Source organism: Giraffa tippelskirchi, chromosome 9, assembly GCF_054371585.1.
Source record: "Giraffa tippelskirchi isolate mGirTip1 chromosome 9, T2T-mGirTip1v1.2.pri, whole genome shotgun sequence".
Taxonomy (NCBI): Eukaryota; Metazoa; Chordata; class Mammalia; order Artiodactyla; family Giraffidae; genus Giraffa; species Giraffa tippelskirchi.
Window position 1 is genome coordinate 105889082 of NC_137283.1, and position 26380 is coordinate 105915461.

Here is a 26380-nt window from a genome sequence, read left to right on the forward strand (position 1 = left end):
TTGGTCAAAATAGTAGAAGGAAACTATCAAAACTTGAGCAATGAAAAGACGTTCATTTATCTGAAAATGTAGATTTTATTTAGCAACTTCTTCATACAACCAGCAAAATTCCAGTGGAACCAGTCAAGTTCCACTTAAAAAGGAAATCTTACATTTGATTGACCCTCTGATATTCAATATTTCTTTGTTTTAAACAATCAAAAGACAGCATAGAGAACTATTTTGTCAGTACCCTAATTTCAAAATTGAGGTGGATCGAGACACCCTCCGGCCATGGTGGTAGCTGCCCCGGCGCAGAGCCCGGCCGCCGGGGCCCCTAAAGTACTGCTTTTGTCGGGCCAGCCCGCTGCTGCCGCCGGAGCCCCCGCTGGCCGGGCCCTGCCGGTCATGGTGCCGGGCCAGCAAGGGGCCAGCCCAGAGAGGGCGAGCGGGGGGCCGCCCCAGGCGCTCAAGCGACAGCGCCTCACACACCTGAGCCCCGAGGAGAAGGCGCTGCGGAGGAAACTGAAAAACAGAGGAGCAGCTCAGACTGCCGGAGACTGAAAGGAAGCTCGAATGAGCGAGCTGGAGCAACAAGTGGTAGATTTGGAAGAAGAGAACCAAAAACTTTTGTTAGGAAATCAGCTTTTACGAGAGAAAATTCACGGCCTTGTAGTTGAGAATCAGGAGTTAAGACAGCGGTTGGGGATGGATGCCCTAGTGACTGAAGAGGAGGCAGAGACCAAGGGGAATGGAGCGGGCCGGTGGCCGGCTCTGCTGAGTCCGCAGCGCTCAGACTACGCGCACCTCTGCAGCAGGTGCAGGCCCCGTTGTCACCCCTCCAGAACATCTCCCCGTGGACGCTGATGGTGTTGACTCTTCAGTCTCTGAGTCTGATATCCTGCTGGGCATTCTGTTCAACTTGGACCCAGTCATGTTCCTCAGATGTCCTTCCCCAGAGTCTGCCAGCCTGGAGCAGCCCCCAGAAGTGGACCCAGAAGGACCCAGTTCCTTACCAGCCTCCCCTTCTCCATCCCTAGGGACTTCATCAGCCAAGCTGGAAGCCATTAATGAACTGATTCGTTTTGACCACGTATATATAAAGCCCCTAGTCTTAGAGATACCCTCTGAGACAGAGAGCCAAGCCAATGTGGTAGTGAAAATTGAGGAAGCACCTTTCAGCCCCTCAGAGAAAGATCACCCTGAATTCATTGTCTCAGTGAAGGAAGAACTTGTAGAAGATGACTTCATTCCAGAGCTGGGTATCTGAGATCTGCTTTCAACCAGCAACTGCCTGAAGCCATCTTCCTGCCTGCTGGATGCTTACAGTGACTGTAGCTATGAGGGTTCCCCTTCTCCCTTGAGCGACATGTCCTCCCTGCTTGATGCAGACCATTCTTGGGAGGACCCTTTTGCCAGTGAACTGTTTCCCCAGCTGATTAGTGTCTAAGGAGTGATCCAATACTGATGCTCTTTTCTTGACTGTGACACTGCCTGGAGAACAGCACAGAGGCCCTGTGCTTCATCCAAAAAGCCAAAGTAGAGGGGGTGTGGTCCTAGAGAATTCCTCCAAAGTATTTGTTCAAGCCTCCTGCTGCTGCTAAGTCGCTTCAGTCGTGTCCGACTCTTTGCGACCCCATAGACGGCAGCCCACCAGGCTCCCCCGTCCCTGGGATTCTCCAGGCAAGAACACTGGAGTGGGTTGCCATTTCCTTCTCCAATGCATTAAAGTGAAAAGTGAAAGTGAAGTCGCTCAGTCGTGTCTGACTCTTTGCGACCCCATGGACTGCAGCCTACCAGGCTCCTCTGTCCATGGGATTTTCCAGGCAAGAGTACTGGAGTGGGGTGCCATTGCCTTCTTCAAGCCTCCTAGGTCACCCCAAGTATTGTCTTTTGACCTTTAGTGGTCCAGGGTATGTAGATACATTACTATGATCCAGAATTACAGCTTCTGAAGATGTACCTTTATCTTAAGGGCAGTGGTTTGCCCTGAAGTACTTACACAAGGGTCACGTGATAAATGTTTCAGACATGGAGTTAAGAATGGTCCTTTATCAATTTCTCTTTTCCCTTCTCGGCATCCCAGGCTTGCCTCCGATTTTAGTGCCCTTAGTTTGCTTCTGCAAGCAGAACTCCTACCTGAGGGGGCTCCTTTTCCCTCATGTACAGTTCAAGTAAAGATCAAGAATCTTTTTAAAATTACAGAAAACTACTATGTAAATGCTTGGTGAAATCTTTCCCTGCTAGTGTAACTTTTGGAAGGTACTTTCTCCATTTATTTAAAACTACCTGTGCAATTAAAAAGTACAGTGCAAAAAAAAAAAAAATTGAGGTGGATCATTTTCATCTGCTCATATAAACCAGTGTAAGTTTTTATCACAGGTGGCCATTTCAGAAACTAGAGTTACAGCTAATCAAACACTTAGTCCTCATGCCTTAGTGATTTTAATGATACGATTTGTTGCTATGAGACAAAAACATGTTGTGCGAGAAATAATCTATTTGAAATCATATGACCTTGCTTGAAAGGCTTTTGATTAACAGCACTAACATATACTTTCTGGAAAAAAAAACAAACCCTATGATTAGAGCTTGGTAGTCCTTTTAAAGCAAATAAAACCTTATTAGCCATTTATTAATGGATATGGGAAGCAAGAATGGCTCCAAGCATTAAAAACTTTCAAGGCCACTAGCAAAGTTGCTCCCCTTTTATCTTTTCTTTCTTCTTCCTACCTCCAAAGGAGACACTGAAAAATACCCTAGATGGATAGCAGAGGAGAAATAGACTACCTAGAAGACCCAAGACCTAGCAGACAGATTGTGCCATCCTATATGGCTTTGCTTGTGCGTATGTATGAAGTTGACTTTGTAACTCTTCAGTCTTCATTCACAGGTCGAGCATCCCCCAGGTACTGGCACTGTGCTTTGAGATGTGGTGGCAAACAGACACAGTGCATGCTTTTACAAAGCTTAGAGTCTAGTAGGCAAGGCAAGGTTGACAAGTAGGAGTCATGCTTACTTACACAAACATGAAAAGTGCTAGGAAGAAAGTGAAGTGATGAGAAGGGATAAGTAACTGGTGAATAGATGATATCTGAGCTGAGCCCTGAATGTCAAGAAGCTGATCTGTAAAGATACAGGACAAAACACTCTGAGCAGAGAGGATGGCAGACTCAGGCTCCCAGAGGTAGGACTAGCTTGGCGTTCAAGATGAAGAAAGACAACCAGAGTAACTGGGGCTTGCTGAGCTTTTGAGAGTGTAGCAGGAGATAAAATCAAGAAGGGCAGGGACCCCATTCATGCAAGGTGGATTTTAAATGCAATAGGAAATCTCTGGAGGCCTGTATCTATAGCTAGCTTTGTAAAGGGTCTATCCATACAAGACTCAAGGCTTTAGGGCTAGCCTAAAAATATGGCTATCCCTTGCCTAATGACCTGATGGCAATGGCACTTTTTGCCCTGTTCTAGCTGGGAAAGGGCCTTTTCTGGTGGCTCAGTGGTAAAGAATCCACCTGCCAATGCAGGAGACATGGGTTCAATCCCTGGGTCAGAAAGATTCCCTGGAGAAGGGAACAAACAGCAACCCACTCCAGTATTCTTGTCTGAGAAGTCCTGTGGACAGAGGAGCCTGGAGTCCATGGGGTCTCAAAGAGTCAGACAAGACTTAGTGACTGAACCACAACAGGTGGGGAAAAGAGCAGTAAAAGAGACCAGTCCTATAGCCCTGAAACTCCAGCTGGTGAGGTGGACCCCTTGGAACTTATCTGACCTGACCCAGGATGGCCATAAAAACAAAACCTTATTTTACCTTGTTCTAGACCATAGGGGTCTCTGTGGTCCTGTCTCCCCATTTTTAGAGATGCCGTCCAAGCCCTGATCTTTGTCAGCCAGGGGGTAGGCCCAGGCAGATCCTTTTATCCTCTTCCCCTTCTTTAAGCCCCAAATATCATGACCAGGCCTAAGCAAAAGCAGGGCAAGGGTCACGGTCAGGGCCACAAGACAAGCTGTATTCAGAAGGGTGTGGTCAGTTTTGCCAGAGGAAGCATGACCTGGTGTCACAGGTCAAAGCAGACAATAGACCGGATCCAGGGAATCTGACCAAGCTTGAAAGACAGGCTGGGGCACATTTCCAGGGTCACCCAGTCAAGTTTCCTGAGCCCACACAGTGGGGACCCAGTAGTGGTCACACTAATGAACACACATATTATTAGTCTTCTGTACTTGAGGCCATATTCCTCTAGACGGTTCTTGACTACTTAGCAAACCAAGAATAAAAATCTTAACCACATTCTCACCCTCCACATCCTGGTGCTGATGACCTGCTTTTTCTGTTATTTCTTGCTCGCTTGCAAGTTTTGTTTCACCCTTCTTCCCTGCAAGTATCCTGCCTACACTACAGGCAAATTGGTTATTACATTTATAATCAGAAGAATAAAGACCAGTAAAGATCTTTTGAATATCAAGGTTCCTTCTTGCCCTAACTAGCTGTGCCTGCTTGATCATCCAAGTTCTTACTTGGGCAGAGGTGGCAATGCTTGGATCCCCAGGATGTGCTCATGGGGCGATCCACGTGGCTCTTTTTGTGGGGTTATATGTGCCTCTCTCCAGTCCTTCTACAGGCTGAGCTCACCCCCAACGTGCATCCAGTCTTTCAGACTTCCCACACTCGAGCCCGTTGGATCTGGACAGTTCCCTCAGAGCCTTCCTTTCCCACCCTTCCTGGGTTCCTTGCATCCCTCCTCTGGCCCTCACTTCTCTTCTCTCACCGGGTCAGGCTGGTTGCCTTTAATCCTTTGGGACTCTGTTACTCCTGGGCCTGGCTGGGGCTAACTTTCTCCCAGGTTAGAAATTCATATAAGTTGATGTGATGACTAGCTTTGCTCTAAGACCTGCTCCAAGTGCACATGGCCTTTAGCAAGAGGGGACTGAGACAGTTATGAGGTATTGCCAACTGCTTGGCTACTTCCCAGGGATATGAACCAAGTTTTCATTCATTTACTTCTTCCTAAGAGGGATTGAAAAAGCTGACTTGAAACTCAACATTCAAAAAACAAGGATCATGGCATCCATTCCCATAACTTTGTGGCAAATAGAAGGGGAAAAAGTGGAAGCAGTGACATATTTTTTTTCCCCCCTTGGGCTCCAAAATCATTGCAGTAGGTCACTATAGTCATGAAATTAAAAGACACTTACTTGCTCCTTAGAAGGAAAGCTATGACAAGCCTAGATAGCACATTAAAAAGCAGAGACATCACTTTGCCAACTAAGGTCCATCTAGTTAAAGCTATGGTTTTTCCAGAAGTCCCGTACTAATGTGAGAGTTGGACCACAAAGAAGGCTGAGTGCCAAAGAACTGATGCTTTCAAACTGTGGTGCTGGAGGAGACTCTTGAGGGTCCCTTGGACTGCAAGGAGATCAAACCAGTTAATCCTAAAGGAAATCAATCCTGAATGTTCAGTGGAAGCACTGATACTGAAGCTGAAGTTCCAATACTTTGGCCACCTGATGCGAAGAGCCAACTCATTGGAAAAGACCCAGATGCTGGGAAAGATTGAAGGAGAACAGAGAAGGGGGCGGCAGAGGATGAGATGGTTAGATAACATCACCAACTCAATGGGCATGAATCTGAGCAAACTTTGGGAGACAGTAGAGGCATGCTACAATCTATGGGGTCACAAAGAGTCAGACACGACTTAACAACTGAACAGCAGCAAAGAGGGACTGGTATGTGTGTGTGTGGGTGTGTGTATCCAGGGAAGGAAATGAGCAAGTAGTGATTCTGTAGCTATCATGAGGATAATTTCTCCTAGCCTTGGGTTTTAAAACTTGGGGAATTATGGTAGGAATAGTTGTGATCTGGACCCCTTGGAATGTATGTGACCTGACCCAGGAAGGCTATAACAGCAAAACCTTGTGGTATAGCTCATCCTAGACCAAAGTGTTCTCTGTGTTCCTATCTCCCCATTCTTAGAGATGCCCTCCAAATCCTGGTCTTTATCAGCTGTAGGGCTGAAACCAGCTCAGTTTGGATTGTTTTAAGCATCTTATTTAAATAGGGATCTATGTGGAGCTCTGTTCTTCCAATTTAAAACATTAAGCTTATGATTTCACAGATGTTTTTGTTTAGGAAAACAATAAAGACAATGACTCAGTTTAATGAAAACTATCAAGTAAATAATACAGAAATCGTATAGAAATGTGGCAAACATTTCAGAGGTGGTAAACGGTATATAGAACCCTCAGTTGGTATCAAGACAAAAATTTGCACTGAGCTTACCTCTCCTTTCATGCAAAGGAGCCACAGTCAGTCTTCCCTGTTTTCTTTGCTGTCTTCACCTACAGATGGCCATGACTACCCTCGAGCAGCCTACCAGCAAGTGATCCAGCCGGCTCTACATGGACAGGCCCCACCTGGAGCCCATGTGAGAGGCCTGCACCCTGTGCAGAAGGTCATCCTGAGTTTTCCCAGCCCCTGGGACCAAGAAGAGAGGCCTCCACAGAGAAACTACTCTCCCCCAGGCCTCCCCAAGTATCAGTAAGTACAACTGATGGGGCCAAATTTCAGACAGATTTTACATGAAAAAGAATGATGCCAATGCAATCAATATGTAGCAGAACTCTATTCCTTTGTCACCTAGGCTGGTGACCAAGTCACACAGTGGAACACCCCACATAGACTTTTCAGGTCAGGAGGAAACGGAAGCTGTGCGATAAGAATCTGTTCACCAGACACATGAAGCCACTGATGACTAGTCAAAATGCCCTTGAATTTCCTTCTTAAGATGCTAAGTCACACCTGCTTTTACTTCCAGATCTCTTGGCCTTTTGGATCAAGAGATAGGTTTTCATTTTCACTATGACTGACTTCCAAGGCTACAAAGTTCTTTTTTATATCCCTAGTCTCTATACCTGTTTAAGTCCATTTCTTACTTTGAAATTTTAAATTCAATTGGTTCTCAACAGAAATTTAAAACAACTGTTATTTTGTAATAAAAGCATTCACTCATGTTTAACACCATTATTATGTCTTTCCAATATTTCTTCCAGAAAAATAATTTTGGCTTTTCTTGACTTTTATTGTCTAATCTTTTAATCATATTTCTCTTCATTGTTCTTTTTTGACTCCTCAAGTTTTTGGGTTTTTTTTCTCTCTTCATTTATAGATCTAAAATATACAGGGAAACCTCATGTAAATGGAGCTTCCTAATTTATGACAAAATTGGAAAGAGGGTAGATAAAACATTTGCTCTTGCTCAAGCACAACTTTTATCTATCACTCAGAGTAAGTCTATATTCCATTTTGAGAATGGAATGAGATATGAACCTCTTATTGAAGCAATTTTTTTTCAGAAGTGGAGAAATAGGTAATCAGCTCAAAAAGTGTACTGAAAAAAAAAGCCCACTCTATTTACAATGGCAAATAAGGTGCCTTTCCTCTTCACTCAAAAGCCAACAACCCTCAGATTTTCTTTGCAGACAGATGCCTAATTTTTTTTTTTTACAAACAAAATTGCATGGAATTTAAGTAATGGAATTAAGTAATGATTTTATAGTCAGATCAGCACTCTTGCAGAAAGCAATCTAAAATTCCAAGAAAACAAACAAAATTTGAGCATCTCTATGTATAGTGTTGAATAGGAAAGGCAATAGTAATTTTTAAAATAAACTTTTATTTTGAAATAATTTTGGATTTACTTATTGTAAATAGTACAGAGCAATTGCTTTTGTAACATCAGTTAAAGCCTACTATGGTTTCCTAGGATTTATCATTTTAAGATAATGAAAACTAAGTTCAGGTAATGAGGTTAATTCTCTTTTTACTGATCTTTAGAAGGAGAACCTTAATACAGAAAGATTACTCTGTCATTACTCTCCATTATATTGTTTTTACATGAAAGTTTTTTTAAATAGTATCAAGGCCTTAACATATCTTTGTCAAATAAGCGTGTGTGTGTGAAGTTGCTTCAGTTGTGTCTGATTCTTTGTGACTCTATGGGCTATAGCCCTCCAGGCTCCTCTGTCCATGGGATTCTCCAGGCAAGAATACTGGAGTGGGTTACTATGACCTTCTCCAAGGAAGAGCATGGTACTATACCATGCTCTTCCCAACCCAGGAATCAATCCATGTCTCAGGTTTCCTGCCTTGGCAGGTGCATTCTTTACCACTAGCACCACATGGGAAGCTTCGTCAAATGAGCAATCATCTTTTGTAAACAACTAAGTAACTTTGGGTACAAAGGCACTTAATGCAAAAAGAATATGGAATTGTATCCTCGTTAGATGAAGGCATATAGTGTAGAAAATATTTTCTATATTAGTATAAAATAAAAATAACTTCCTCAAATACCACAATTAGAAATATATTAATAGCATAGTTGAGATTTTGTATAATTTTAAATCTTGTTACATAGGACTTTCAGAATTTTTTGATTACTCTTTTGGGTAAAAATACAAAAGCATAAGCAATAATCCACTAAAATTAGGCATATACACATAGATATTATATTCAAAACTTTTTAAAACTTTGTAATATAAAACAATTGCAAACACATAACAAGTAACATTCCTGTTCCCGCTACCTAGATTTTTTAAAATGTTAACAATGCCACATTTACTTCATATTTTTTTGAAGAAATAAAATATTACAGACACAGTTTTAGTCCCCCCTAGCAGTTAGAATTCAGTTACAGAAAACAGAGACAACTCTAGCTGTTGTAAACAGAGAGGATTTAATATAAGGAATTGGGTGCTTATGACATTGGAGGTTGGAGGTTTTAGGTTGGGCTTCCAGGAATGGTCTCAGGGCAACATCACAGAACTGGGGAACATATGGGCTGCTTCCTCTGGCCTGGTCAGAGAGGCAGAAGCCCAGAAAGCCACCACAGGGCTCTCCATTCTAGGCCATGCTGCCAGCACCATCCAGAATCAGGAAGCTGCCACCGCAGCTACTGGAAACATTCCGTGCCTACAAGATCTGCACTGGCAAAATACCGATGCCCATGCCCTTCCCTTGACACTGTGAAGCTGTAATGGAACACTGGGAGGCCTCCTCAGCACCCCATGACAGCACTTACCAACAGAAACCACAGAAGTAGCAGAAGCATGGCCTGCATGTCCTTCTACCTTCCAAATCTCACACAAGTGCATCTGATCGTTCTTCTCAGCAGACTGTTCATAGGAACACTGGTGACCAAAATAATAATAAAGACGCCATATGATAATATGGTAGAAATGTGTTTAGTAGGTCTTCAAAACTGGATTTTCATTTGTGAAATATTAACAGCATAGATACTTTTTTTTTTTGGCTGTGCCATGCAGCATGTAGAATTTTGGCTCCTGGATCAGGGATCAAATCTGCGCCCCCTAGAGTGGAAGCAAGGAGTCTTAACCACTGGGCCAGCAAAGAGACCCCACAACATAGATATTTTAAACCTACATGGTCTTTTCTATCTTTTAATACATAAGTAAATGTTATCTGTTGTTGTTGTGTTAGTTGTGACTCTTTGAGACCCTATGGACTGTAGCCTACCAGGCTCCTCTGTCCATGGAATTCTCCAGGCAAGATTATTGGAGTGGGTAGCCATTCCCTTCTCCAGGGCATCTTCCAGACCCAGGGAGTGAACCCACACCTCCTGCATTGCAAGCAAATTCTTTACTGTCTGAGCCACCAGGAAAGCCCAAATGTTATCTACTATGAGCTTAAAGTTCTATCTTTTTATCTGAATGCCTAAACATCAAACCTTCTATGTCACCCATTATATTACTTTGTTTTGTTGGTGGTCTTGTCTGACCTGAACATAAGAATTATCTTCCCCATTATACAGTCCTTAAATTCAGAAATCAAATCCTGCTTCCCTCTTTGACCCCAAGCACAGGTCCTTACAAATGCCAGCTGGCTGAACTGCTTATTGACAAAACTCTGTGGAAAAAAACAAAACAAAACAAAACACCAAACCCTTGTCCTTTTGGCTCAGAAAAGAAATGGAGGCAGAAGAAAGATAGCTCACTGGAATTACCCACAGTCATTAAACGCTTTCTGTCCCTCTAGGTTTGCCTTTATGCAACATGAACATTTACTGTGTATTCCTTTCCAGGGACCAGCAATATAACCAGCCACCTAATAGAGGTGGTGCTCCTGAGGGGTCCTTGGAATGTCCTGCTGAGTTGAGGCCACATGATCCCCAGGCTCCTTTGCCAGCTGCTGTCCCTAGACCCCCGAGTCACCCTCCAGCCAGAGGAACTCTGAAAACAAGCAATTTGCCAGAAGAATTGCGTAAGTTGTTTGCAATGTTGTTTTTTCCTTCTTGGTCATGTCTTACACTTTGAGAGTACTTGATGATTCTTCATCTATAATCTTGGATATTTGTCACATACTACACAGTGAAATGAAATGTTCTTTTTTGCTTTTGGTTTAAAAACTAACCAGGATTTTGTGTGTTTGTAGTGATTCTGACACTACCTGCAATACTCCCAAAGTGCTTAACACTAGATTTTCTACAACTGTACTCCAACAACAAATAACCCCCATGCTTTCTCCCTCTTCTAAATGATTCTCTTGAGTGGACTTGTCCCTGGATAAATTGATTGGATGTCCATGTGGTATTGGCCAGGGACCTAGTGTCTCACCATAAATTAGCAGCAGCCTTCAAGAACGAGGTCATTTCCTGTAGGAATGAGCAATTGTGTTTGGAAAAACCAGTCTCACATTCTCCACACTGCTGTACGACCAAATGCAAACTAAGCCTTTTATTTAAAGAAACATTCGACTAAGTGTCAGGTGATGATGCTTTTTCCACATTTTGCAGCCAGAACGAGAAATGTTGAAATATCACCAAAATGTTCTCATATGAAGGTCAGTTGGGACAGTAAGTTCCAGAAATCTTAAGAAAACAGTCACCACTTGTGAAATTGTTATGTTCTGTTGTGCTTGCCGTAATTCTAATAAGCCCCTTCCAAATCTAGGCACTGCTTTGAACTAAACTTAAAATTAAGCCCTTTGCGTTTGTTAATTCCAACTGGGAATTTAAGTCATTTAAGGTGCTGAAAGATTTCTATGACAATTGTTTTTTATTAAAAAAATGTTTTACTGGTGCACTGGGATGACCCAGAGGGATGGGATGGGGAGGGAGGTGGGAGGGGGGTTCTGGAAGGGGAACACATGTACACCCATGGCGGATTCATGTCAATGTATGGCAAAACTAATATAATATTGTAAAGTAAAAAATAGATAAATAAATGAATTAAAAAAAATAAAAAATGTTTTAATCTTAAAATCTTAGACATTAAAATTTTGAGCATTTCTGGAAAATGGATAATATTGGGATATAGTCTGGATATCAGTGTATAGAGCATATTCATTTTACCTTAACCTATAAAGGGAGTTCTAAAATTCTTACAGAGGAATTGGTTGAATATTACGTGTTGAGGAGAAAATATATTGAGTGCCATCAATATGCCTGGCTGCTTAAATGAGTCAATATGACCATCGAACATCTTCTCATTTGAGAGATGTGCTTCAAAAACAAGAGCCTAGGTCCCCTGGATTAGGGAACGGCTAGTCACTCCAGTATTCTTACCTGGAGAATTCCATGGGTATAGGAACCTGTGTGCTACAGTCCACGGGGTTGCCAAGAGTTGGACATGACTGAGCGACTAACACTTTCAAGCGTAGTAAGTAGGTTCTCTCCAACTCCGCCCCCACCGTCTTCTCCACCCTCTGCCCCAGAGCTTCCTGAGATGTAGCCAGTTGATTTCAGACTAAATGCCAACAGAGAGAGATTATTCATCTACTACGTTAACACGCTAGCCAGATAATTTCCCCAAGATGTTAGCCTGGGATAACACTGGTTCTCATCCTGACTGGGTTAAGCTTGTGGGCACAATGCCATCTGCTGCTCTAGACTGACTCACGGATGAGTAAGGGAGTCAGTGATGCTGGACTGCCCAGAGGCAGGGTCTCTGCTTCAAGCTACTGAAGTTCTTAATAACATTTCTGAGCTGCCCTTTAGTCTACTCTAACTTCCTGGCCAGTCCCTGACCAGTGAGTAGTGAGGGGAAGGAGGCAGTGGAGAACCACTTTCTCCCTCCCCTCACTTGCTCTCATCAAGTTCAGGGTAGCAGAGAGCATCACATCATGAGATCAAAAGAGGACACAGCTGGGTGGCCTCTTAGCAGGGCTCAACTTCCAGGCCTGCTGTGAGAGTATTTTCTTGGGCACAGTGCCAAGTGCGTCTCATATACCCAGGGTGGCCTGATCTTAAGGCCTCGCAGGTTCTGGATGATGGATTCTTTTGTTTGTTTTGTTAATGCATCATGTGGTTTTTCAGAAGACCTCCTCTGCTTGTCTCAGCCTGCCAGCACTCTCTCTGATGCACCCTGAGCAGTCTGCACACCCTGGGACGGACCCCCTGCCCCTTTGGGCCTGCAGATCTATGTCTTGAGGACAGTAATTCACCCTGCTGCAGCCATAAGCCCTTAGACCGCCCCCTCATTCTGAGGAGTCCCTTCATTGTTCTAGAAGGCCGAAAGACACTGCATATGATTTGCAAGTGTTGTTTAGAGTGGAATGATTTGACTAGTTTCTAATAATTGACAAAAATCTCTCTTTAGGGAAAGTCTTTATCACTTATTCTATGGACACAGCCATGGAGGTGGTGAAATTCGTGAACTTTTTGTTGGTAAACGGCTTCCAAACTGCAGTAAGTATTTTATCCAAAGAGAAGACTGAACAATTAAAGTGAGTATAATGAAAACAAAAACCAAGAGAAACATGTAAAAAGTTGTTGATGGCTTAAACTCTATTATTTGATTTATGTGATCATGACCTAAATGCTTATGGATTTAGGTAATTGTTTTCTAGAATGCAAACTATCCAAACTCTCCAGCATGTTTTTCCTGCATGCCTTTTGAGTGACCCCAAGTGCCTCTGAGGACTTCCCTGGTGGCTCAGATAGTAAAGAATTTACCTGCAATGCAGGAGACCAGGGTTCAATCCCTGGGTTGGGAAGATCCCCTGGAGGAGGGCATGGCAACCCACTCCAGTATTCTTGCCTGGAGAATCCCATGGACACAGGAACCTGGTGGGCTACAGTCCATAGGGTCACACGGAGTCGGACACAACTGAAGCAACTAAGAAACAGCAAGTGCCTCTGAACAGCTAGCATGGTATTAATGCCCAGCGTGTATGCAGCTGTTGCTCAGCCTAAAGGAAAGCCAGGCTCTCACTGCACTTGGCATCTTTGCCCTTCCTCACCAATCATGCCCACTTTGGTTGTGCTTCTTGTGGTGCAGGAGGCTCACCAGGTCACCTGCTCATTTGACAAGATCCTTTCATTCTGCCCTGGGTTGCACGGTTTGCAGTGGAGGCCCGGAAGCCTGGGGCCCGCCACCCCACTGTGTACAGCTGGCAGTCCACACTTTGCTGCTGCAGCACCAACAATTCTGAACAGGGACCCAGGTTCTGCAATCCAGGTCCAGGTTCTCAGTTGTTCTAAGCTAGTTCAGGAAGGTAGACACCCCATCCCTGCAGTCCCCTGTAATCTTAGGCCAAGAAATTTCAGGAAGCACACACTCTTCAAGTGCCCTGCAGTGCCTTGGAAAAGCACAGCTTACACCCATGTAAGCCTTCCTTAGGATAAATAGAATACCACAGGAGGCTACTCGGAGGACTAGCTTTCCTCAAACACTGATATCACTTCTCTTCCTTCCCCGAGGCCTCCTCTGGGTATTTAGTGACAGTGGATTCTAAAGAGTAGTGAAAAATTAAGGGAAATATCTACGAATACAAATGTTGAAGAATAAAGAAAGAATATTTAGTAACTATATGTCCATTTTAAGGGTTATTTAGCATTTCTAATAGGAGTTTTATTCAAATATTTCTTTAGTCTGTAATTATTTTTAAATGGAAGTATATGAAAAATTTTACAAATATACACTCTACACCCCAACCTCATGACTATATAGATATATGAATATATAGAGATCAACGTTTCAATTTCTTGTTTCTGGGATAAGAAACACTGGGGCAACTCATATAAAATCAAATTACAGGACATAAGGCCAACATTATAGAAAAGATCTTACTTTTAGTCCTTTCCACATAAGCATACTGATTGCCTCCAGAGAAGAGGACGGGTTTTTGTGACCTTAACAATTAGGGGCTGCTTAGGCCCAATTTAAATTTGTCCCTAAACCCTAATCCTCATCATTATGAAGTGAAAAGTGAAAGTGTGAGTAGTTCACTCATGTCGGACTCTTGGTAACCCTGTGGACTATAACCCACCAGGCTCCTCTGGGAATGGAATTGTCCAGGCAAGAATACTGGAGTGGGTTGCCATTTCCTTCTCCAGGGGATCTTCCCAACCCAGGGATAGAACCCAGGTCTCCTGCCTTGCAGGCGGATTCTTTACCATCCGAGCCACCAGGGAAGTCCTTAAAGCCTGTGGTAAAATCCCAGAGCCTCATCCTGGATAGCTAAATTATTGCATCAATACATCAAGATCCCCTTAGTGGATAAAAATTAATTTAATGGGTAATTTAATAAATGGATCATTTTCAATGTTCTAGGTGAGTCTTAGGAAACCCATAGAGAATGAGGAGTGCAATATCCCAGGACTAGCAAAAGCAAGGAGAGTCTACCACCCTGAGGCCTAAAGAGGCAAGGGAACAGTGACTCCTACAACCTAAAGGGGGCACTGTATTGGTTTGCTGGGTCTGCCACAGAGTACCACAGGCTAGGGAGCTTAAACTGTCCTTTATTTTCTCAGTTGTGGAGGCTCGTAGTGTAAGATTAAGGTTTCAGCAGGGTTGGTTTCATTCTGAAATGTCTTCCTTGTCTTGTAGAGAACCATCTTCTCCCTCTGTCTTCCCCTGGTCTTTCCTCTGGTCTTTCTTTATAGTCTCCTCTTCTAAGGACCCCAGTCATACTGCATCAGGGCCCACCCACGAGACCCCGTTTTACTTTAATCACCTTTTAAAAGCCCTATATCCAAATACAGTCATAGTCTGAGACACAGGGGGTTAAGACATATATTGAAACATGAATTTGGAGGGACACAATTCAGCTCATAACAGTAGCTGGGTAGAAAAGTTGGCCTGACAGAAGCTGTGAATTTTAGTAGATGTCTGGAGAGACCAGTGGAAGATCTCCAGCACATTGTTCCTTCCAGAATGTCTAGTTCCATAGCAAGGAAGAATTTAGGTGCTGGGATAATAATAAGAATGACCATTTATTGAGGACTTACTTTATGCCTGGCATTATGATATGCCTTTTCCACTCTAACTCATTATAATCCTCACAAGCACTCTAGAAAGTAGGTATATTAACCACATACTACAAATGAAAATAGTAAGACTCAGAGAACTTTGGGAAGATTTTCAAAGTCTTCCAAGTGGAAAGAGGAAAGCCACGCTGCCCATCTCTTGTCAGCCCTGGCATACATTGCTTCTCTCTCGTAAAACAGAAACAGATAACTGATGCAATCTCAGAGAACTGCAAAGCCTCTGTCAAGTTTACCTAATGTAGTCATTGGCCATTGAACATTTTAAAGCATGAATCATCCAAACCAAAAGGAAAGCCATTCCAGTTTTTATGTTCCATCAGTTTAAAAGTACATATTCTGAATTCATATTCTATACTGTATATATCTGAGTTTGGTGTAGAGCAGGATCTTGTTCCATAGGAAGCTTAGAACCAGGCTCAAGAGATAAGCCAGACATCCATGAGACATTCAGTAAATGAAAGAATGCCATAATAATGTGTTCATTGTCCAGTACCTTCAGTAGTCACAGTGGGGTAGAGTTCATTAAGGGGAGGAGGAGGAAGTCAGTGTGTGGGGAGGATTCACAGAGCAGGGGGGCTTGCACTGTGCTTTTATGGTGCTGCTGCTGCTGCTAAGTCGCTTCAGTCGTGTCCAACTCTGTGCGACCCCATAGACGGCAGCCCACCAGGCTCCACCGTCCCTAGGATTCTCCCGGCAAGAATACTGGAGTGGGTTGCCATTTCCTTCTCCAGTGCATGAAAGGGAAAAGTGAAAGCGAAGTCGCTCAGTCGTGTCCGACTCTTAGAGACCCCATGGACTGCAGCCTACCAGCCTCCTCCATCCATGGGATTTTCCAGGCAAGAGTACTGGAGTGGGGTGCCATTGCCTTCTCCTTTTATGGTGCAGGGAACACAAATGTGGAGAGTAGAGTAGACAGGGCATATGTGGGGAAAAGAGGTGACACTGGATCATGGACGGCATGGCAAGCTTGCTGAATGGCTGGAACTTGACTGGCCCTAAATGGCAGCATGACATTGAGGACAATTGACGTGGGAGCAGTGTGGCTGAATCAAATCACCCCTCTTCAAGGACTCTCTCCCTGCATCACCCATCCCTGTACATAATCCGTCTTCCAATCAAGAGCACCTTGTGCAGACACACACTCCTCTCTAGCTGCAGGACAAGCCTGAGCCCAAGAAAGGTCTTGTTTGGGCTTCTGTAAAATGGAAAATAACTGGTTTTTCTCCCCTTCAAAGATTTGATATTTAATACCAGTCTTTTCAAGGACCAAGAGTTCTACTTCTCAACTTTCATCATAAACCTTTCCCCCACTATCTCAGTAATTGTTTTTGTGACTGTTTCTTGGATTTGCTTCAAGTTTCACACAATCCTTTTTAAATATATAGGTCAAAACTGAATATAATACCATAATAATGACCTGGCTAATGCAAGCAAAGTACTATATTGTATCTCAGTACTTGCATACTACACATCCATTAAAATCCTCCAGAATCATGTTTGCCTTCAAATTACAGATATATATACATATATACATATATATATGCATATGTTTTGTGTATATTATGCATATGTTGCTGGCTTACATCCAATTTGGTGGTCTACTATGTCTCAAATTTTTAAAACATAATTACAAATATTAAATACTCAAATGCCTACTAATCTTGAAATCAGGAAACATTTTAAGAAAATTACTTCTTGATTTTTAGACTTTCAGGCTCTTCTTTGCAAAAAAGCATTAGTGACTTTTTCAGCCCTAAATGTATACAGCCTCTTGTGCTTTCTCTTGCTTTGCATCTAGACAGAGCTTCTCATTAAGAGCCACTTTCCACATCTTTTTTTCTTGTAGATTGACATATTTGAAGATAGAATCCGAGGCATTGATATCATTAAGTGGATGGAACGCTACCTTAGGGATGTAAGTACATTCCAAAATTCTGAGCTTGTTTGCTGGTGAGAAAGACAATTAGCTCGTGGAGTTATTTTATGAAAGAAGCACTGGCATACCCACCAAGGCCAAAGCTGACCAAGTCCCAACAAAGCTTCCCTTGTTGGCAGCCGTGCAAAGACTTGGAAAGGAAGGATGGGGTCACCCTCCTGGACATGCACAGGCAGGAAATAACTGTCGAACCAGACACAGGTGGTTGATAATAATCAGAGCAAACAATTTTTCGACCAGAATAGGAAAGGAGGAAATGAAGGCGGGGAGTAGGGAGGGAGCAGCAGAATTCAATTTAATCTGAGGCCACCACCAAGTGTTTTGCAGGATCAGACTGAAGAGGTTTCCTGGGCAGCCTCACAGGCAGGGCAGCACATCGCCCGCCCCCACCCCAGACGCCCCCTCACAGCCTTGTGATTTGTTTTTCACTGACAGAATCTATACCGGCCACTGGGACACGTTGTGCTTTAACAAGATAGAAATTGATTGCTGCCAGCCTGTCCGCGTCAGCTGGTGGGGGATGGAGTCTGAGCTGGCTGGGGTTTTGAGGCTTTTCCTTTTGTCTGCAGCCTGATGTTTGCTTTGTGCTGAAGGGTCTGCTCCTCCCGACTGGGCTAAGCGTCAGCGGCAAGCAGGGCAGTCAAGGGTGCAGTAACTGACAGCTTAGATCCTGTTGCCGGAGGGAGGCAGAGCCTCGCTGCCACAATGCAGAGTTACTTAGTCATTCCGATATTCATTAGACCTTTATTAGTGATGGTTGTGGAAGACGGTGGGCAGAACCGTGTCCATTTAGGAGAGCCACTGGCTCTTGTGTTTGAAGGGAGCTGGGGAGAGAGACAGGGCTGGGCCGGGCAAGAGGGTGGGGAGCCAGGAGTCTGCCTGCGTTGGGGCCTTGCCTTTCACTTTCCGTGGATGGGGGCTGGCCCTCCACCCTGCAGTGTATCAGAAGATGCTCACAGTCTTGCTGGCCGGTTTCCAGCCTGCCTTCCCCAAATGGACCACACGCCACACTTCCATAAACATGCTTTCTCCCTCTCATTAACAGAAGACAGTGATGATAATCGTAGCAATCAGCCCCAAATACAAACAGGATGTGGAAGGCGCTGAGTCGCAGCTGGACGAAGATGAACATGGCTTACATACTAAGTACATTCATCGAATGGTGAGTGATGAAACCACAGCACCTTGCCAGCCCTCGCAGTCGGGCTTCTGCTTCTGTATAAGTCTGTCCTTCACTGGATACCCACTGAAGGCGGGGGCTGATGGTTGAAGAATGAGGCAGGAGAGGCGGGTGTTGGTTCTGGCTCCATTTACCTTGGGGACCTGGGGCAAGTCCCCATACCTCTGGGACTCTGTGTTCCTTCTCAGTAACAGGGAGATTAATCTGTGATCTCTAAGTTTCAAGATTCGGGAAAGCAGAACGCTGCTGGTTTAATTGTTTACCCACAGATGTGAAGTCCTGGGAGGGCAGGAGACAGGGCTGTGAGGAGAGCAGTCTCCCTGCATCTGTGTCCGGTTCTGTCCTCTGCCTATTCAGAGAGTCAGAGTAGCACATCCGAGAGGACACACAGTGTAGTGTCAGATAGCCCGTGTTCAAATCTGGCTTCCTCCTGTATAGGGTGTGTGACCATGGAAAGTGAAAGTGTGAGTCGCTCCATCTTATCCAACTCTTTGTAACCCAATGGACTGTAGCCTGCCAAGCTCTTCTGTCCAGGCAAGAATACTGGAGAGGGTTGCCTTTTTCTTCTTCAGGGGATCTTCCTGATCCAGGGATCAAACCCAGGTCTCCTGCACTGCAAAAGATTCTTTACCACTAAACCTCTTTGTGCTTCCATGTCACTATTCAGAAAATGGGTCACTAACAGTGTTGTTGGAAATAAAGTCTGTAGAGCATAAGGCATAGATCAGATGCTCAGTCAAGGGAAGGGATGGTTCTAGTTCATGAGAGATAGGCAATACCCGAACTCCGGGGGCCTGGTCAAACTAACACCAGCAGAGGAAACTTACAGGAAGTTAGACTTAGAGTCTGACAGAACATTCTGGCTGAAAATATCACCTAGCTTTGAAACGGACTGTGTTACGGGCAAGCAGCCTCCCTGCTTTCCATGATCATACCGACCCTTGAGGAGACGGCGCCTGCTTGACTGGGATGCCAGACTAGGCTTGTGAGAGTCACACTCTCCCTTGAAGCTGCCCTGGTGCCCATACCTGCTGGGCACCTCCCCCAGAGCTGTCTGCCTTTCTCGGGCTTGTTTACCAAGGATCCTGAGACTTAAAAAGGCTTGAAACTCACTGGACTAGAACTTGTAAGCTCCATTTCAGCTTGAACATTCCACAAGGCGGGGAAGGCACCTGGAATGGGCATAAAAGGTCCTTGATTAAGACAGGAAGATGGGGCAGGAAGCAGAAGCGGCTCAGTTGGGATAAGTAAGCAACACAGGGCATCAGGGGGTCAGGGGGGCAAGGACATGCAGCTTTACCTCAAGGGAAGTGGACTGAAATCCTGTGGCTCAGGAGCAGCACAGGAAAAAGGCAGGCTGGATGCGTGGATACCCCCATCCGGTTCTTCAGAGTCTCTGGTTCCTCTTCTACCAAGTGTTGACCCCTTACTTGAGCTCACAATTAACCCAAAGTAAAAGCCAAGGCAAGGTGGGGAGGTCAGAGAGTGAGGCCAAGGAGTACGATGAGTATCCTTCTTATTTCATTCTTACCCAGCCCGGCAGCCCCCGGGTGGAGCCTAGAAAGGGGTACTGTTTCTGCCCTAAAAGGTCACAGCTGGCTCTAGGTGCTGTCCCCCTCCACTGTCTGCCACAGCACTTCACGGCCCCAAAGCACTCCGTCTCTAGGAACTGCCAGTCCCCAGGCTGTCAGCTCGTGTGTGTGTTGAGGGCCCCAGGTCGCTGCCACTTCCCCAGGAAACCTGTCAAGCTCTGCTGGTGTGTGGTGTCGCCTGGCAGTAATAGGCAGCTGAACCTTGGAGCTTGTCTGACGGTGTCCGGCCATGAACCAGACTGTCTCCAAACTCCGTTTCTTGCAACGACAGTGTCTCAGGCCCTTTCTCATCAATGGAGGGGTCGAAGAGACCAGATAGAGAAGGGCCTTTCTGCCCAGCTGGCTGACTTCCTGGTCCCCTCCAAGCAGCAGAAAACTCCAGGGCAGAGGGATCAAACAGAAACCCAGGAATAACTACATCCTAGAGCCAACAGCTTCCCAGAAGGTCCATCTCTGAAAACATGAGAGAGAATGAAAAAGCACTGTTGCTGGGGTAGCCTAGTAGACAAGCAAAATTTTATAGGATGCAGTGTCCTGGGAGTCAGAGACTGAGTCCAGTTCTTCATGTTTATCTTACAAGCGCTATTCCCCTCCTCTCACCCATTTGTACTCGTGTGGTTGGTGCTTTTAGGTGCACTGCTCTAGGGCCCTTTTAAAATAGGCTTTTGGTGTTATCTTCTGATTTTTAACAGAGGTGATTCTGAGAAAACACCTCATGGAAGATGTGTGTGTGTGTGTGTGTGTGTGTGTGTGTGTGTGTGTGTGTGTGTGTTTATAAGGGGGTTTCTATGGTGATTTCAGTCGTTAACCACTGTCACTTTCCTCTCTGTTTTGTTTTTATTCCCATGCATGGTGAAGATTTCTCAGTTAAAAAATTCAGTTGTAAGATGAGACAGTTGGGAACACATAATTCCTCATCTCCTTTGTCATCAGATGACTGAAAGCTTTGTGCTGGTCACAGGATTTGGAAGACTAACTTCTCTCCTGCTGAAATTTCTGGTTTTGATCGAGTTCTTGGCAGCTAAATCTTTTGGGGGCCTCTGCCATGTCAGCGTAAATCGGAGGTGGTGTGGGAAACCTAAAGCTTGGCAGATGGAGCTCATCTTATTGACCTCTAGCTTCACTTCCCTCACCCTCCCTGGCCCCCCTGCATTTCTAACCAGTCCCAGCCCCGAAACATTCCTTCACACCTCCAGACATTTGCTCATATACTGTTTCCTTTGCTGAAGCTGTCCTTCCCCCACTTCCCTCCATTTTCCCTACCTGAGCAAATTCTTCTTTTCTTTTAGTATCCAAATGACACCTCCCTTGTAACTCCTTCAAACCACTGATGTAGAAAAGGATGGCCCCCACTGGGCTACCACAGCAATTTGTTCATACTTTTCACACTGCACTGTGGTCGGTAGTTTTCCTTTCTGCCTGCTCAGTAAGCTGCTGGCTTTATAGCTGTGATACCTGGTAAACTGGTCCTCAAAAAAAAAAAGGATGGGGAATCCTGATTTGTAGCATTTGTCCATTTCCATGGTACCAATACACTCACAGGGCTGACATCAAACTACCACTGTGAAGTCACTGAACACAGACTTCGGAAGAGATGCACACGAGTGGCTTCTGTGAACTGCTGTGCGGCAGCTCAGCACACCCTGGAGAGCATCCTAGTCCTTGAAACCCCAAGTCTAACACAGAGCTTGACTCTTAATGGGCTTTCAATCCATGACCGATAAATGAGCAAAAGGCGTGGATGTGTGATGGGCAGTTTAAAATGAGGAGTGTGTGGCACTGACGGAAATCAGAACAAAAATCCTGTGTGGGCTTCCATGATTGTGAGAACCATTAATTTCTCATCCTCAGTCCTGAAATTAAACCTTCAAGTGTGTTCTTTTCCAGATGCAGATTGAGTTCATAAAACAAGGAAGCATGAACTTCAGATTCATCCCTGTGCTCTTCCCAAATGCTAAGAAGGTAAATAAACAAACAAAGTTTGTTTTAAGTCTTTAAGTCCAGCTTTGGTTTAAAATCTCCAGGATTTTAAGTGGAAAACCTTGTCAGCTCTTTATCAATCCTTTGAGATAGCAGTGTTGCCAGAAAGATCAACAAGTTGTACCACTCAGTGCAGAAGCCTGAATCAGGAAGATTTTAAAGCTTTATCTGATAGACCATCGCTGTCCTAACTGTTCAAACAGCCATCACACACAAAGAAGTAGTTTGTGTTTTCAGCCCATGAGAGGAAAAGAGGCTGTTCATCTGATACTTCTTATCTCTTGTACAGAAAAGTCAAGATGTGAGCATTTTCAGCTGGCTGTCGCATGGAAATATTTTGTTGAACATAGCTCAGTGCTCAAAGCTGTAGAATACAGGAATTAAACCTACACAGTTACCAAAGGGAACTTTGCTGTGGCTTGTAGGAGGGATTGCGTTCGCTAGAAGGACAGGCCAGCAGATTTGGAGAACAGGGATGAAAAACATCTGAGAGCCTGTGCCAGGCTTGGAGAAGTAATGGCAGCTCTGTAGTGAAGGTCTTGGGAGCCAGATCCCAGCACCCTGAGCTCAGGCCCAGCCCTACCCTGGAGCATCCCTGGATGACAAGACTGCATTGAGACTTCTGTCCTGGATGAAGGAGCGTCCAGTTTATGGGACCAGGACCCCTGGGCTTGCCCAGTTCACAACCTGCCCAACAGTGTGCTTTCTGTCCCTTGCCCAGCCTCTGACTGCTCTCATGGCATGATCTCCTTCTGGTTGTGCTGTGTCCACTTTGATTCTGTACCAGCCATCCTCTGCTCTGCCATCAAAGAGGAACATCAGAAATGTAGATCTGATCTATCTGTCTCCAGCTTAGAAGTTTTGTGGTGGGTTTCCTACCGACTACAGATCACATTCATCTTCCTTGTATGATATACGAGACCCTTGAGAAGAGGGCTCTGCCTGCCTGCTCAGCTTTCTGCCTTGCCACTGTACACACAAATGACACTGTGCTCTGGTCACTGTGTACCGTTTCAGGTGTCCTGCCACATGCCACACTCTTACTGTGTCTTTGCACTTGTGTTCTCACTGCTTGCAGCGCCCTTCCTCGACTTGTCTGTCTGGTGAGCTCTCACTTAGCCCTCTAGCACCCCATCTCTTAGCCTTTCCTGACCGCTCCCCCTTCATGCCCCAAATATTGAATAGTCCCTCTCTTGAGAGTACCTGGAGTCAACAACAGTATGCGGCTGGGGGTGGGAGAGTTGGGAGTAATTGTTTAGAATTACTGGAGCGTGGTGACAGAAAAAAGCAGACCCACTTTTAGTTGGTTTTGTTAATGTTTTTTAAACTTCTTCAAACACTCCCCTTATTACCCACACTCAGGGCAGACTGCTCCCGCCTACCTGTCCCCTTGGCATGCTACTGCCTGGAGAATAGTTACATTTTGACTCCATCATAAGACTATGAACTCCTCAAGGCAGTAACTGTGTCTTTTAAAAAAAAATGTTTGTTTGGCTGCATTGAGTCTTAGTTGTGGGCTCAGTAGTTGCCCCACGGCACGTGAGATCTTAGTTCTCCGACCAGGGGTCAAAGCTCGCTCCACAAACTTTCCTCATTCTACTCTTTTACATCTTTACTTGTTTTCTCAGTGAGACCTTTCCCTGTGTGTGTTCATTCTCTCGGTTGCATCCAACTCTTTGTGACCCTTGAATCCCAGGGGAGCCTGGTGGGCTACAGTCCATGGGTCTCAAAGAATTGTACACGACTGAGCGACTGCACACATACAGGGAAAGGTCTCAGTGAGAAAACAAGTAAAGATGTAAAAAAGTAGAGTGAGGAAGCTTTGTGATCTTTCCCTAATGCCTGACTTAAAACTGCAGATGTTTCATCCCTGCCCAGCACTCCCTGCCCCTTTTCTCTGTTTTATTTTTCTCCACGGCCTGCATTGTCATGGAACACACTATACCTCTGCATCATCTGTCTGCCCCCAACAGAAAGTCCACTCCCTAAGGGCAGTCTGAAAATGCGGTCTCTCGATCCCTGGCTGACAGGTTAGGCTTTTGCCAGATCGCTGGGATGTGGGGTGGGGGAACCTCCTTCTTCTGAGGGTCACACCTGGGGCTGGAGTGAAAGGATAACGAGTTGGATGAACGCCCACAGCCTTGGCACACTTCTGCTGGAGCCCCTGGGGAATTCACATGGCTCTGTGTGACCTCTGTCCTACCCCTTTTAGGGGAGGGTGGTGAAAAGCATGCTGAAAGGCGAAGGGCAGGTAGCCTGGGAGACTGATGGGACATGCCGTGCACATGTGCTTTCTGTAATGAGCTACACAGCTGGCACCCGGAGCCAAGAGCATTTCACACGCAAACCCCTTCTGAAAGCAAAACAGCACAGCCCCCAGGAGAGTTTAGCAGGAGATGCCTGCGAAGGGAAAACCGAGGATGTTGGGGAACTGGGCCCGGGATCTGGAATCCAGGTTTTTCTCTAATGGCTTTTGCTTCTGTCATTCTCTCTCTGCCCTAGGAGCATGTGCCCACCTGGCTTCAGAACACTCACATCTACAGCTGGCCCAAGAATAAAAAGAACATCCTTCTGCGGCTGCTCAGAGAGGAGGAGTACGTGGCTCCTCCCCGAGGGCCTCTGCCCACCCTTCAGGTGGTCCCCTTGTGACCCCGTACTCCCACCCCCAGATTACAGCTCTTATGGCTGAGGCTGGCTGGCAGCGTTCAGGGCTGTTGTTTTCCGTCCCTCCTTGAGGCGCCTTCCAACCCCAGGAAACCTGTTCTGCGGGGGCTGCTTCCTCCTGAGACCTTGAAGGATCTTGTCTTTGAGATGGAGGCCATGACTGTTCTTCATTCCCTGCTTCTTAAACCCATTGCTGTGCACATTCCCCCAACACTCTGAGTATCCAGAATGGCCCTCAGCACCTAGCACGTAAATAATACAGGTGACGTTACTGTAAACACCAGCAACCACAAACACTCTCCGCTTAGGGCAACATTTCTGAGTTCACCAGATGCTGTGTGTCCTCAGACCAAACTAATTCATGTACAAATAATAAACGGTTTACTCTTTTGTAAATCTGTGTTTCACTTATCTCAAAGGAGATAGATATATATTAATTTTTACGGGCAATTGCTTCCGAGGACATCGATAAATCTACTTCAGTAAAACATTAGACAGATGTAACAGACTGCTTTGTATTAAAAGATTAAGGCCAGATAGTTAAACATCCCCTTTTAACTTCATCTTGAAAGTTTTATTCCTTCAGTAGAACTTTATAACAATATAACTTTGTACCACACACTACCGTGATCCTAAGTAAAGTCATAGCTCTTAGGGCCCGGGCTACATATACCAAAATGTCTGTGAATTGTATGAAGAGATGGGGATGTTCAGTGCAGGCTAGAATTGTGGTTTGGGAGACCTGAGTTATAGTCTTGGGTCTGCCACTAACTAGCTATTGTTTCATGCCACATGGCCTGAGGGATGGTTCCCTGTTCAGGGATCAAACCTTTGCCCTCACAGGGAAAGTGCCAAATCCTAACCACTAGGCCACCAGGGATCTCCCCTGACACTAACTAGCTGTGTGACCTTAAGCAAGTACTTTCACTTTTCTGAAAAACCAGAGATTGACTTCTATAATTATGTGGACAAAAATATTCCTAATGATCCTAAAGGTTTAAGGCCTTTAGAACCTAAGTTATAAATACTCTTGAGGAGTGACTGAGTTTTCATTTTCATAATAATCTCCTAGGGGACTGAAATTACATTTTCTCAACAGGGACATTTTCTTCTTCTTTTTAAAATACCTTCAACCGTACCTTCACATTAATAATATCTTGCTCATCTGGTCTCCACAGAAAACATACACAAGCACACCCTTATATGGAATATATATATACACATATATGTATGGGTATGAATATATATAGTATATATATTCTACTACATAGAGCAAGGTGTAATTAATTATGGTCCAAGATAATAAGTCGATAGGGAGACTTGGCAGGGCTGAGAGCCACTGCTTCCTCTTCTCTGTCTAACCTCTTTGTTGCTCTTCTTTAGTCGCTTAATAGTGTCCAACTCTTTGCAACCTGTGGACTGCAGCACACCAGGCTTCCCTGTCCTTCACCATCTTCTGGAGTTTGCTCAAACTTTGAGTCGATGATGCCATCCAACCATCTCATCCTCTGTCATCCCTTTCTCTTCTTGCCTTCAATCTTTCCCAGCATCAATGTCTTTTCCAATGAGTCAGTTCTTCGCATCAGTGGCCAAAGTATTGGAGTTTCAGCTTCAGCATCAGTCCTTCCAATGAATATTCAGGGTTGATTTCCTTTAGGATTGACTGGTTTGATCTCCTTGCAGTCCTAACCTCTTAAACAAGGCTAAACTGTATTACAATATAGTTCAACCCTTATATGTCACCATGAAGGTCGCTCAGTCGTGTCCA

The 26380-nt window shown here is 44.8% G+C and overlaps 1 protein-coding gene, 1 long non-coding RNA gene and 1 pseudogene across 7 annotated transcripts in view; 2 read left to right on the plus strand and 1 right to left on the minus strand.

Annotated features, from left to right (window-relative positions):
* LOC145521719 (uncharacterized) overlaps positions 1-21440 on the minus strand; it is a 31714-nt gene extending 10274 nt beyond the window's left edge. Inside the window, exons 1-4 of one of the 2 annotated variants that reach the window (XR_014065626.1) lie at positions 21232-21440; positions 19677-20421; positions 19490-19548; positions 17925-18806 (exon numbers count right to left, since the gene is read on the minus strand). This is a non-coding gene — a long non-coding RNA (uncharacterized LOC145521719). Of the gene's footprint in view, positions 1-17924; positions 18807-19489; positions 19549-19676; positions 20422-21231 lie in introns of those variants that run through there. The other variant, XR_014065625.1, reaches the window with a different exon arrangement.
* The window catches only part of TRAF3IP2 (TRAF3 interacting protein 2), a 46244-nt gene extending 21236 nt beyond the window's left edge, over positions 1-25008 (plus strand). For 2 of the 5 annotated variants that reach the window (XM_081530578.1, XM_081530582.1), the window contains 7 exons: positions 6322-6514; positions 10074-10252; positions 12589-12677; positions 17107-17175; positions 18242-18358; positions 21856-21930; positions 24451-25008. In XM_081530578.1, the coding sequence (XP_081386704.1) occupies positions 6322-6514; positions 10074-10252; positions 12589-12677; positions 17107-17175; positions 18242-18358; positions 21856-21930; positions 24451-24597 (869 nt within the window). In that variant the 3' untranslated portion in view covers positions 24598-25008. Of the gene's footprint in view, positions 1-5721; positions 5819-6321; positions 6515-10073; positions 10253-12588; positions 12678-17106; positions 17176-18241; positions 18359-21855; positions 21931-24450 lie in introns of those variants that run through there. The other 3 variants (XM_081530581.1, XM_081530579.1, XM_081530580.1) reach the window with 3 other exon arrangements.
* On the plus strand, positions 274-1521 carry LOC145521714 (uncharacterized; annotated as a pseudogene).
* Positions 25009-26380: the final 1372 nt, after the last annotated feature.